We start from the raw sequence: 12,400 nt of genomic DNA, 5'->3' as shown, positions 1-12,400 counted from the left end.
GAAAAATAAAGGGATTTAAAGGATAGAATTGGGACTCCAGAGACTTGATTTCTGAGGTTTTTCTGCCAGTTTGCTGTTTACTCTAACTCAACTAAACTTACTCTAACCAGTTAACTTGCCTGGACCTCAGATTTGGTAACAGATTTGGTAAAAACTGACTCTGATGTCATTTCCACTGTAGAATCTTGGGAAGGTGCTCTTCTTTGTTGGTTTCTATCAAGTCAGATTTAATTAGCCTGGAGATAGGGTTCCTCTGTCAAGAAGCCATCCTAAGAACTCAGTAGAGGATCTATCCGGGTTCAATTGGCTCTAATGATAGCCACATTGCAACTCAGCCTGTCTATCCAGGTCAATCTTCTGCTCAGAAATCCAGAGTTCATACAACATGGTCCCTAATATACTTCCTACATTTGGCCCAGAATGTTATCAACATCCTCATCCAAGGATGACAACATAACTCTATATTGTAGGGGAATATGCCCCAGGCTCTTTGGTTCCCAGAAGAGGAATCTAAACATACTTTGGGAAAGATACAATCTTTGACAAAAAAAAAAAAAAGGAAAACAAGAAGCACATTTCTCCCAGTAAACAGCTTTATAAAGCTAGGGATCTAGCTTTATAAAGGGATCTAAATGGTTTTTCTGCTCTGAAGTCACCTGCAAATAAAATTACTGATTATCAAAGCTATTGTTCACCTGATGTCCTGGAAATCTAACCATCTCCACTCAGCCTTTTTTCCTCAGTTTCCCCTTTCTCTTCCTCCTTTCCTTTCTTCTTTTTATCCATGCCTAGAAACATTCATTTTCATTTGTTCCTTCCTTCCTTCATTCTATATTCTTGCATGCATTCATTCTTTCATGGAATATTTACTAGATACATGTGGTATTTGTTCCAAGCAACATGGTAGATCCTATAGACAGAGAGATAAAACTAAAGTAGCCTGGATTTGAATTCTGCTTCCACTACTGGTTAACTGTGGGTCTTTCTGTGAGGCTCACAACTTTCTAACTCAATTCCAGAGGGCACAGAGTGTAGTCCTCTGCACACTGCCAGTACATAGGAAGTTCTTATTATAAGCTGGCTGACTTTTATCACTGCCATTACAGCTGATAATGTATATTCTCCCCCAAAATACATAAACAATGAAGAGAAGATCCCAGATTCTAAGGTCACCACAAGGTCTCAAAACAACAAGGGAAGCAGACGGAAAGACCCTAATCAGGAAAGAATGAAGTGAATGAAAACCCAAGCAACAGATAGAACTTCCAGGACTATAGAGGCACAGTGAGATACTGATAAGGAGGAGAGGGAGAGATCTAAGCAGAGAACAACATTTGGGATTATGTGTTGCAGGACACAAAACAAACTTTGTAAATAGGCCAGGCCTGGAAGGGGAAGATCAAGGCCAAACAAACTGTGGCTTGGATTAAGAAGACCACTATGTGGGCTCAGAGAGCCTTTGAGTACACTGCTCTACTCCTCCCTCTCTCTGGAAGGCCACATTTCTTTTGCTTTCCGATTCCTTCTTTTTTGCTTAAGGGGAAATGGAATTAACTACTGTTAACTAATGTTTTCTGACTATGACGCACACTGTATAGGCCATGTGATTTGGTTACATAATGTGGCATGCCTGAGCTCTTTCTCCTAAAACCATTCAGAGAGTTTTCTTATCCATTCATTAAACAAAAGTACATAGAGCTTCTTTTTATGCCATGCAACTGTGCTAGGAACTGGAGAAATTGAGACAGATAAGATCCCAAACATGCATACAATTAAACATATTCAAGGATTTCCAACATTTGAACAGACATGTGCAGAATGTATGGTGGAGACCAATGGATAAGAGAGGTGGAGAACAAAGTAGTGGAGTTAGAAAAAGGCTTTCCAGAATAAAGGAACCTTGAGCAGACTTCTGAAGAGACATAAGCATTCTGAGAAACGGTGCCAGGGGATAGATGTAGGAAGTAAGACAAGCATAAAACGTGTTTTACAAAAATGTTTGATGTGCTTGTGTGAACTTCACACACTGCAGATGCCATTGAAGAGCCTTTGCTTAGGAATAACAGGATTGCATTTGTAATTTAGAAGGGGATAGCTATGGAATACTGGATGATAGGTAGAAGGAGGTACTGGAGTTGGGAGAAGCAGGCATTACAACATTATGAAAGTAATCATAGCTAAGCTAAAGAAGGAGCCGGCTATCCGAATGTTAAGAAAAGCATGGCAGCCAAAGATTGATGACTAAGTGCATAAAATGGATGATGTGTCCACAGTTGTTAACACTAACAAAGGCAAGAATGCAAGGAATTTGGGAGGAAGATGATGCTGGTTTAGATATGGTGAGCTTGTGGCGCTTATTGACATTTCCAGTGGACAACTGGATCTATGAATCTGGAGCCCAGAAGAGCTTGAAGATAAATGATGTTCACCAACAGAAATATAGGAATTCGTTTATGGGAAGGATTGTATAGGTTGAGGAAAGGGCTCTATGCTCTGGCCTCTGTCTTAGACCACTGGAGGTCTTGCCCAGACTGGTCACTGACACCAATAGGCCCTTTTCCCCACCCACCTATGTAGCAGATGGCTTCGATGAGGCCTTCTAACTTTCATATACCTCGCTTCTTTAGTTCTCACGGATTTTATTTCACAAACTAATTACAGTATCTTTCCTTCTTATGCTCTCTACCTGTAAGCTTTGCATTTCTCAGAGAAAGTCTGTCTTATCGCTGTTACTTCTTATACACTTGTCTAGTTTTTCACCAGTCTTTTTTTTTTTTTTTTTTTTTTTTTTTTTTTTGCCAGTTCTGGGACTTGAACTCAGGGCCTGGGCATTGTCCCTGAGCTTTGTTTTCCTCAAGGCTAGCCCTCTACCACTTGAGCCATAGCACCAATTCCAGCTTTTTCTGTGTATGTAGTACTGAGGAATCGAACCTTCATGAATGTCAGGCAAGCACTTCTACCACTAAGCCACCTTCCCGTCCCTCATCAGTCTTTTTGAAGATGAAATATCTCCAGTCTCACAAAGGGGAGACAGTACTCTCTGTACAAATATATTTGGGCACATTCTTCCCAATCACCTTCCATGTTATATAGAGCAATAGGAATCAGGGAAAGACTGCAAATGGGGAGACATAGAAATGACTTCTCCACTAGGAGCTCACAGGTGTGGGTTAGTCCATCAGATTCATGAAGGCAAAAGGTTGGCATACCGAGCTATCTCAGACTGGGAACGCTCACCTCCCAGAAGGTCTGACTCTGTTTTGTTTTGTTTTTTCCTTGTACCTTGCCAGCTTCTCTAAAGATGAGTAAGGCTGACCTCTCTGACTCTTCCAGCTTCTAGGGACCCTGGGTTTGTGGCAATTAATTCTAGAAAAGATATACAATTTCTTTCTCTTGTTCAAAGAAGAAAATCTAAACTAAAAGCAGTGGGCATGAGGAGAAGGAAGTAGAGTCTCTTGGGGGAAACATGATAAATGGTGACTCCACACCTTAGTGTTTTAATATATTAATTCATAAAATGAACTGATTCGAATGATAACAAGACTCAAAGACCAATGGCCTACTCTTATCTTAGAATATGTCCGCAATGGCTTTTGTAGGGTATAAAATTATGAAGTCAGAGGACTCTCACCTGCTTGAAGTGACTTTTAGGAAAGTCACTCAATGAGATTTTTTTTTTTTAGCATGGTTTTCACTTATAGTATTAAAAGTATGGTACGTTACATCATATGCTACCTAACATTGTATGATATCTGGGAGTCCTCCATTAAAATTTTGGAAAAGCAATTTAGGATGAGAATATCAAAGACATTTTTTCTGGCAAGTATAACTATCTTTGTTATTAATCAGGCGGCTTCCGGCATGATGTCTTCAGCCAGTCTTTGAAATGCTACCACTGGTCTTTTGCTTTGTAACACTAAGCTTTCTGGGAAGTCAAAGTGCGTGTGTCCAAGATGCCTGACATTCTAAGTGTTGTCAACCAATGGCAACTTAGCAAGAAGCAGTCCCAGCTCTTTTCATTTATTATTTATTTATTTAGAATGAGTGTTGCTGAGGGGAGGAGGTAGAGTGTGGAGAGGAGACTGTCCCTGACAGTAACAGCCCCAAGCACCACCTAGTGGAGGAAAATGGCCAAAAAAAAAAAGAAGAAGAAAACTGGAACTCTGGCCAGTTTCTCAAATTTGTTTTAGGACAAGCCTGATTTAGATTATACAGTCTGAAAATGTCTTTGCTAGAAATGTGTCAAGGACCAAGGTAGATCATTCCACAATACCCTCTTGGTTGAGATGAAGACCATTTGTCCAGAGAGTGACAGAGACTTGCCCAAAGTCACACAGTATGCTAACGATGGCCTTTTTCCAGAACTGACACTTGATAGTTCATCCCCTCATTCCCACCTCTCGGTTATTTTCTGCAAATTCTTAAACACACAAACAAAATAAACAAGGCAATGTAATCCACAGATGCATCCAGTATGCATTTTTAACAGATTAGGATCTTTAAAAAAAGACCTGATAACAATACCATAATCCCACCTATCTAAATTCACAGTTCCTTAATTGTAGTCCCTGTCTATTCTAACTCTTTGTCATGAAGAGACCCCACTCTTGCTGAGGGAATCTTATAGGATGGTACAGTTTAAGCAGAGGGCTGGGCAGTTGAGATGGGGAAAACAAATGTCCCATGCCACAGCCGCTACCCAGAGGCTCCCTACAATTGTGTGGCACAGCACAGAAGTGTGTATTCCATCCACACCCCTGTTTTTGCATCCTGAGAAGAATGGGTCCCAAAGAGGAGTCATGAGAGGCCCAGGTCATACAGTAGCAAGTGGCAGAGTTTGTCAGACTTGTGAAGTTCAGACATCAAAGAATTCCAGTGAGGCATTGGGCATGAAAAGGTTTGTTTTTTGTTTTTGTTTTTTTTTTTTGGGTCCAGTCGTGGGCCTGAACTCGGGGCCTGGGCGCTGTCCCTCAGCTCTTCAGCTCAAGGCTAGCACTCTACCATTTGAGCCACAGTGCCACTTCCGGCTTTTTTCTTTTTGCTTATGTGGTGCTGAGGAATCGAACCCAGGGCCTCATGCATGCAAGGCAAGCGCTCCACCACTGAGCCACCTTCCCAGCCCAAGGTTTGTTAACTGGACCACGATGTATCATTCTAAGTAAGAGTGATACTAAAGGTACCTTTCTAGGAACGTCCTTGACTGCACAAATCCCTCCCAGGTCTCACCTTCTGGCTCTTCTTAACCTTGCCAACACAGGTACTGAATTCTGATCTCATCCTTGAGTTTCCTTCCCCTGCCCTCCTCTCACCTGGTCAACCATGACCACCTGTGTCAGAGATCAGAAGACATCAAGCCAACTACCTGAATGGTAAACTCTCCAATTCTCAATGTCAGGTCTTCAAATAAGTCACTGGGCCAAAACTTGTAAGCCAGTTTCTTAGTAACTGGTGTCAGAATTCCAGGCAAACATCTCCATAACTACTGCCAGATGTGAAGCAATGTTCTCAGGGCAGCAAGAGGAACTTAAGGGGACACTGAGAGAAAGGAGACCAATTGATTTGACAGAGAGTTCCACTGGTGAGGGAAGAAAGAGATGCCTGCTCAACACGTGAGCCTTTGTCCTTAATGGAGACCTGGTGTGAACCACCCAGAAAGAGCTCCTACCTGTGGGGATGATCTTTCCTCTTCCTCATCTAGGACACCTGCAGTCAATGCTGTCTTCCCTGTGGTCTCAAAAGAAGAAGTGTGTGAAAAGAGAAGAACATACCCCCTTCCCACAGGACTCCCCACAAGTGGGGATTGTCTCCGAATAGAACTCTTTTTCTAACCTGTATACTTGTGTGGAGAGGGTCCCTCCTGACATCCGGATGGGAACTATTGCATCAAAAGATGCTCAGGCTCCTTTAGAAGGGAGGGAGGTAGTTGAGCACTGGTGGCTCATGCCTGTAATCCTAGCTACTCAGGAGGCTGAGATCTAATGGTCACTATTCAAAGCTACCCCATCAGGAAAGTCCTTGAGACTCTTATCTCCAGTTAATCACAGAGAAAGCCAGAAGTGGTGCTGTAGACCAAGTGGCAGCGTGTTAGCCAAGAGCAAAAGGAGCTTAGGCACAGTTCTCAGGCCCAGACAGAGTTCAAGGACCAGAACCAGGACCAGGATCAGCAGAAGAAAAGGAGGAAGAGGAGGAGAAGGAGGAAGAGGAGGAGGAGGAGGAGGAGGAGGAGGAGGAGGAGGAGGAGGAGGAGGAGGAGGAGGAGGAGGAAGAGGAGGAGGAGGAGGAGGAGGAGGAGGAGGAGGAGGAGGAGGTAGAGGAGGAGGAAGAGGCAGAGGAGGAGGAGGAGGAGGAGGAGGAGGAGGAGGTTGGTAGGTCTGTGAATACAGTTCAATTCTGTGTGACTCTGGTCCTCAGTTTTCCCTATTCAACAGCAAGCTGCTTAATCCAGATGACTGCCTACTCTCGCCCTGGAATGACTGCCGGTCCCATACTCCTGAGTTCAAACCAACCCTTGGACCTTAAGGTTGCCATCTTCTGTGCGGAGGGAAATGACAGGGATTCCTAGACTCTACTGAAATGAGAGTTTGGAAGGCACTGGGGGAAAGAACACAAAGCATATGCCAGAAGAACTGTGACCTCTTCGGCTTTTGTTGGTGGGGCCACTTACTATGGCTTGATGGTCCCTGGTTTCCTATTTACAGTTTTCAGTACTACTGGGTTTTTTTTTGGCTCTTACAAGCAAAGGGTCATTCTAACAGAAGGAGTCAAAGAAAAGAACTAAATGGAAAGCAGAAACTGCAAGAAGTCACCTTCTTTTCCATGTTCCTTAATACACAAATAGTTCCCCCAGAAGACCACATTAGCAAACTGGAAGAAGAGGTTCAGAGGTTTGGTGGCTCTGTGCTGGAATCAGCTAGTCTCCCTTATTCACTGTGCAAGGTACTTTCTGCATGTTTCTATCACTGAATTATCCTGCAATCCTCATGTCCATTTTTTCCAAAGAAGGAAAACAAGGGATAGAGAGATGTTAACATATAAACTTCTTAAAATCCATCCCCCCACACACACACCTTGTCCTTGAACTCAGGGCCTAGGCATGATTCCTGAGGCTCCTTCCTTCCTTCCTTCCTTCCTTCCTTCCTCCCTTCCTTCTTTCCTTCCCTCCCTCTCTACCCACTCTTTCTTTTTTTGGTTGTTGTTTGTTTTTCTTTTCAAAGGTAGTGCTCTACCACTTGAGCCACTCTCTCTCTTCTAGCTATTTTGCTAGTTAATTAGAGATAAGAGTCTCAGGAACGTTCTTGCTCAAACTGGCTTTGAACCAGTATACTCAGATTTAAGCCTCCTGAGTAGCTAGGATTTAAAGGCTTGAACCACTGGTGTTTGGCTCCACTAGTAGTCTTTTTGAGGGTTTGAGTGAGAAGTAAGAAGAAGGCTCTGGAACTGAGGAGTGGCAGAAAGAAGGACTCTCGAGAAAGACTAGCACACTTAATCCATTCTAACATTTAGAACAAAAGAGAAAAGGCTGAGGTGCTGGATAGCATTCAGCTAAATCCCTTTCTCCTCCTGAGCTGGAATTTGGGAGCGGGGACCTGGGAGGGAGGAGGAGGAAAGCATTTGTGGGGTCCAGGCTGTACTTTTCTAACAGGTCAGGAGAAACTTTAACAAGATTAACTGCCGCTCAGAGCCTCTGCTCCATGGAGCAAATTGAGTCTATTGTTTTCTTTCTTTTTCTTACAGAATGGAGGGATATGGGGGCACAGTTGGGGATGACAGGCAGGGGTCTGGCTCCTGCCTGGTGTGGTACAAAAGCAAGGGGATGTGTCAGACCCTCTCACCCCACATGAAAGGGGGCCCACATGGCTTCGCAGGAAAATGCTGGGGGCAGTGGCTGGGTGGCCGGTCTGTGTGGGGTAAGAGGTAATGGTGTTTTTCAGACTTGTTATCACAGCCATCTAGGGGGCAAGGACTGGAAGTTGGGATACCAGGGTTAAATCCTAGTTCCTGCTACCACTGAAGAGCTGTACATCCAGTACAGATGTCTGTGTCTCTCCCTGTTGACCCCAAAGGACTCTTATCAGTTAGCCTTAGGATTGACTGGTGGATGGATTGATTGATTCATTGGCGGGCTCTCTTGACAATCCTGCACACAGGCACTTTCCAACTTGACTCTGACTATATAAGCCAGTCTGTATGTGTATATTCTCCTTCTTGTTCAGATATAAAAAAAGGGGGGGGGGACATGTTTTCTGCGCTTGGAAATACACGCTGCTGTTTCTCCCTCCTGCTCTGAGATCCAATCTGGAGTCTGAACCAGAGTGGCAATAGCATCCCAGACTGGCCAATCTGAGAGCAAACCTGCCTCACCAGGGGCAGCAAAGACCTGTCTCTGGACAGACCCCCGTGAACAGCGCTGTAAAACTAGACCTTTACTATGAAGCCCGACTGAATCGTGCAGCCGAATGGAATGATGTAAGGCAAGCCTGGCCTGACAGCCAGGCAGCAGCTGGGCCTGAAATAGCAGTGTGGTCCCTGCTGAGCAGTGACGGGGGCTCTGGAGATAGGTGACCTGGGTTTCTGGCAAAATTGGTGACACTCAGCCAGAGCAAGACAGCAGAGAGAGAGAGAAAGGGGGGGGGGGTGGAGAGGTCAGACAGCCAACTGGGCACCTGAGGTCGCAGTCAGTGGATGCGATGCGCCTTGGCATCCACCCCAGTCCTTGGCCTCTCCCAGCCTGAACTGACACAGAGGAGAAAGCTGAGGGGGAAAAAAAAGTACTTCTGTAAGGAACCTCTGTTTGTTTGCTTTTGAATTCAAGGAGAAAGAAACAGGTTCTTTTTTCTTGCAGCAGTCTGTACAGCGTGGATACTGCAGAATAGGTTTTTGCTGGCTCTGAGCCAGGTGTTTACACACCACCAAATCTGGCTGGGGTTCAACTAGGGGAGGGGAAAAAAAATCCACCAGAATCCTCAGGAGAAAAGCTCTGGGCTTTCTGGTACTACAGGACAGCCCTGCCTTCCCTCTCCCCACAACTCTACCTCTCCACGCCCCCCCCATACACCCCCCCTCCCCAGCTCTGTTTTGGAGAGGAATGTTATTTCCACACATAAAATGGACCAGGCATTTTATACAAGCAATAATAACCAAACATTCCCTCCTTCCCATCCAATTAAAGTATTTTACTGCAACAACCTTTGTGTGAGAATGAGTTTGTATAAAGAGAATGATATGTAGAGAGACCTCCCGTCTGAGTTAAATACTTATCAAGTAGTCTTCTCCCATGCCATCTCGGATGACAGGTCATGTGGCTCTCCACTACCCTTCCCAGAGTACCTGCAGCTCCCCTTCAGAAGGAGGAGCCCTTCTGAATCATTGCTCCTCCGACAGGTAAAGACTAGGTAAGACCGGAATTTACTCATTAAACACACACGCAGGCGCGCGCCCAGCACGCGCGCGCGCGCGCGCGCGCACACACACACACACACACACACACACACACACTTTCAATCAGCAGACTGTGCGTTTTCATGTTTGGAAAGAGCATCAACCTTGAATTATCACCACCACCATCATTATTATTTTGAATAACACCTCTGCTTCTGTCTACCCTCTTCTGGCTGACAAGGACTCCATGTGAATGAACTCCGTTTCCCTCGTTTCCCTCTCCTTTCCCCGGGAGAGGAAAAAAAAAATAAGGAAAAATAACAAGAGATGACGTCAGTTTTGTGTGTGTGTATGCTGTGTGCGTGTGCGAGTGTGCGCGCGCGCGAGGGAGATGGGGAGGGAAAAATACACATTCTCCCTCTCTCTCTCTTTCCTACCCCCCCCCCAACACACACTTTGGTAGAAGGGAAGAGGGGGCTTTGGCCAGCATCGACTTGGGTACAGAAGCAGAGTTTGGGTCCCCCTGAAGCGGCAGTTCATGTCAACAAGAGAGTCAGCCCAGCGTTAGACAAAGTCCAAGCCCAGGAAAGACAGGACCCCGCACACAGTCGCGGGAGAACAGCTCTCGCATCTTTCCCTTCTAAAACAGCTTGCCCGGGGGTGGGAGTCGCCAAACGGCTCCGCGCGCTGGGCTTCCTGGCAGCGGGCGAAGGGGAACCCTGGCTCTCACTCCCAGACATCCCCAGACCAGGGGCAGGAAGGGAATCTCCCGGACAAGAAGAGGCAAAACTTTCTTTCTCTCCTCTGGCGCCTCCATTCAGCACCCCCTCCCTCCAGTTTTATTAAAAGCTTTTGCACAGATTCATTTAGAAGGAGGTGCCGGGGGAGAGAGGGAGTGCGGGTGGATGGCGAAGCATTTCTAAGATTTTCACCTTTGGCAGGGTCCCGTTTCACTAGGAGATGGCAACCGCGTAGGGAAGAGAGAGACAGAGCGACGGACAGACCGCGACAGAGAATAGAGAGAGAGGATGAGGAGGGTGAGGAAGAACTCAAATACATTCTGTTCTCACTAAAAAAAAATCTACATGTATACATACAGGTCCCAAGTGAGAAAAGCACCCCGTGTCCTAGAGGAGTCTAGGGGAAGGGTAGCGGGGTGTGAGTCGGGGAGGTCTCGCCCCAATTCTGAAGAACAGGCATCAGCGGGTATGGGGGTGGCAGCTTGCGCGCGCGCCAGTGTGCGCTTGTGTGTGTGTGCGCGCGCGCGAGCGTGTGTGTGCAGGGGTGCGTGTGTGCACGCGTGTGTGTCTCGGGAAAGGGGGGGAGGGGGTCCCAGAGGCAGACTTCAAGCAGAAAACAACTTTAAGGCACTTCGGGGACTTCTAACTCTTAGCATTCCCAACCATCTCGTCCCCGCGGGCTTTCCGAGTAACGGGGAGGTGACCCGCATCAAAAAGTGAAGGCAAATGCACGCTCCCGCACCCCACCTTTCGCGGGCAATCCAGCGGGGGGTGGTCCTCCCCTTCCTTCCTCCACCTCCTCCGACCCGCTCCCTCCCCAAAAGCGAAGCCGAATAGGTCTGGCCGCCCCGAGGGCGACGCTTCCAAGGCCCGGGACACGGTGGTGGGGACACCAACTTCCTCCCCCACCCTGACCCTCCCCGTCGCCTTGGCCGAGCGCTACGTCCCGCGCGCGCGCGCCCATTCGACAGATGGGGTAAACTGAGTCCCGGGGCTCCAAGCTCCAGCCGGCGCGTACGCCGGGAGTGGCTCCCTCCGGCGGACAGAGTCGCCGGGCCTCCCCTTCCCGAGCCCCCCACGCGCACCGCGCTCCGGAAAAGGTGGGGTGGGAGGTGGGTGGGTGGGGATGAGCGGACCCGGGTGTGTGTTTGGGGAGGTGGGGGGTGCGTCGCCTACCTGCGATGACGGCCGGGGAGCGCTGTCCGCCCTCCGCGCGCAGCCACACTTGCAGCGTGAAGGCGTCCCGGGGCAGCTCCAGCTCGGCCCGGAGGCGCAGCTGCTCGCCTCGCCCGCTGAAATAGAGAGCCCGGCTCGGCGGGCTCGGCTCCGCGGCGGCGGCGGCGGCGGCGGTGGCGCCCCTCGCTTCGCGCTGCTGCCGCCGCCGCCGGGGGACGCGCGCGGCTTCCCAGGCACCGCCCGGCGACGACGACAACGACGACGACGGCGGAGGCGGCGGCGAGGCGCGGCGACCGCGGGCCGCCCGGGTGGCGCAGGTGGCCGGGCTAGTGGCGGCGGCGGCGGCGGTGGCGCGCGGGGGGCGAGCGGCCCGCGGGTCTCTCCGGGCCCGGCGGGAGCGCTCGGCCAGCCCGCAGCCCAGCGCGGCGCTCAGCAGCCCCAGACGCAGCACCCAACTCCAGAGCCGCATGTCCGACGGTCCCCCCCGCCCCCCCTGCGCCCCGACACCGCCGCCCACAGCTGCCAGCTTTGGGAGCCCCGGGCGCCTCGACTTTTCTCCGCTTCTTCACCCCCCTTCTTGGGCGAGCACCCCCCCTCTCCTCCTTCTCCTTTTCCACTGGTTCTTTATTTTCTTCTTCTTCTTTTTCTTCTTCTCTCCCTTCCCCTTCTCTTTCTCGCTTTCCTCCTCAAGGTGTGTGCTCCACTCCCCCCACCTTTGACAAAAAAAAATACCGTCCAACTCCTCCGGGTTGACAATTTATCTTCTCCCCGCTCCTTTATCTGCCTTATCTCCCCCCCCCCCACCCCCTTGCACACACCTCTCTAACAAACAGCTGGTTGCCTTCCTCCTTGGGTTATTTCATTAAAAAAAAAATTATAGGATTGCTTGCTCTTAAAAAAAAAGCGCCTCTAAGACACCGATCCGCTCATTCCCTCCACCCCCCCCAAAGATGCTCTAATTTATTTATTTTTTTGAGTCCCTTTATAACACAAGCCACAGCCCTCTTCTCTGCCCCCCCTTCCCTCCCCAAGCCCGTGTCCCCCCCTCTTCCCTTCCCCTCCCCTCGACACAAAATGAAAGGAAAGAGGGGGGGGAATCCCTCAGA

General features: G+C 48.5%; 1 protein-coding gene across 1 annotated transcript in view; it reads right to left on the bottom strand.

Annotated features, from left to right (window-relative positions):
- The window catches only part of Pappa (pappalysin 1), a 226,188-nt gene extending 214,425 nt beyond the window's left edge, over positions 1–11,763 (bottom strand). Inside the window, exon 1 of the mRNA XM_070012448.1 lies at positions 11,295–11,763. Coding sequence (XP_069868549.1) covers positions 11,295–11,763 — 469 coding nt within the window. The remainder of the gene's footprint in view (positions 1–11,294) is intronic.
- Between the last annotated feature and the right edge of the window lie 637 nt (positions 11,764–12,400).

The sequence above is a fragment of the Dipodomys merriami genome, unplaced genomic scaffold (assembly GCF_024711535.1).
Source record: "Dipodomys merriami isolate MVZ:Mamm:240054 unplaced genomic scaffold, mDipMer1.0.p SCAF_11, whole genome shotgun sequence".
NCBI classification, from domain to species: Eukaryota; Metazoa; Chordata; class Mammalia; order Rodentia; family Heteromyidae; genus Dipodomys; species Dipodomys merriami.
The sequence above is the reverse complement of the archived record's forward strand: the minus strand, read 5'-3'. Positions and strand labels throughout refer to the sequence as shown.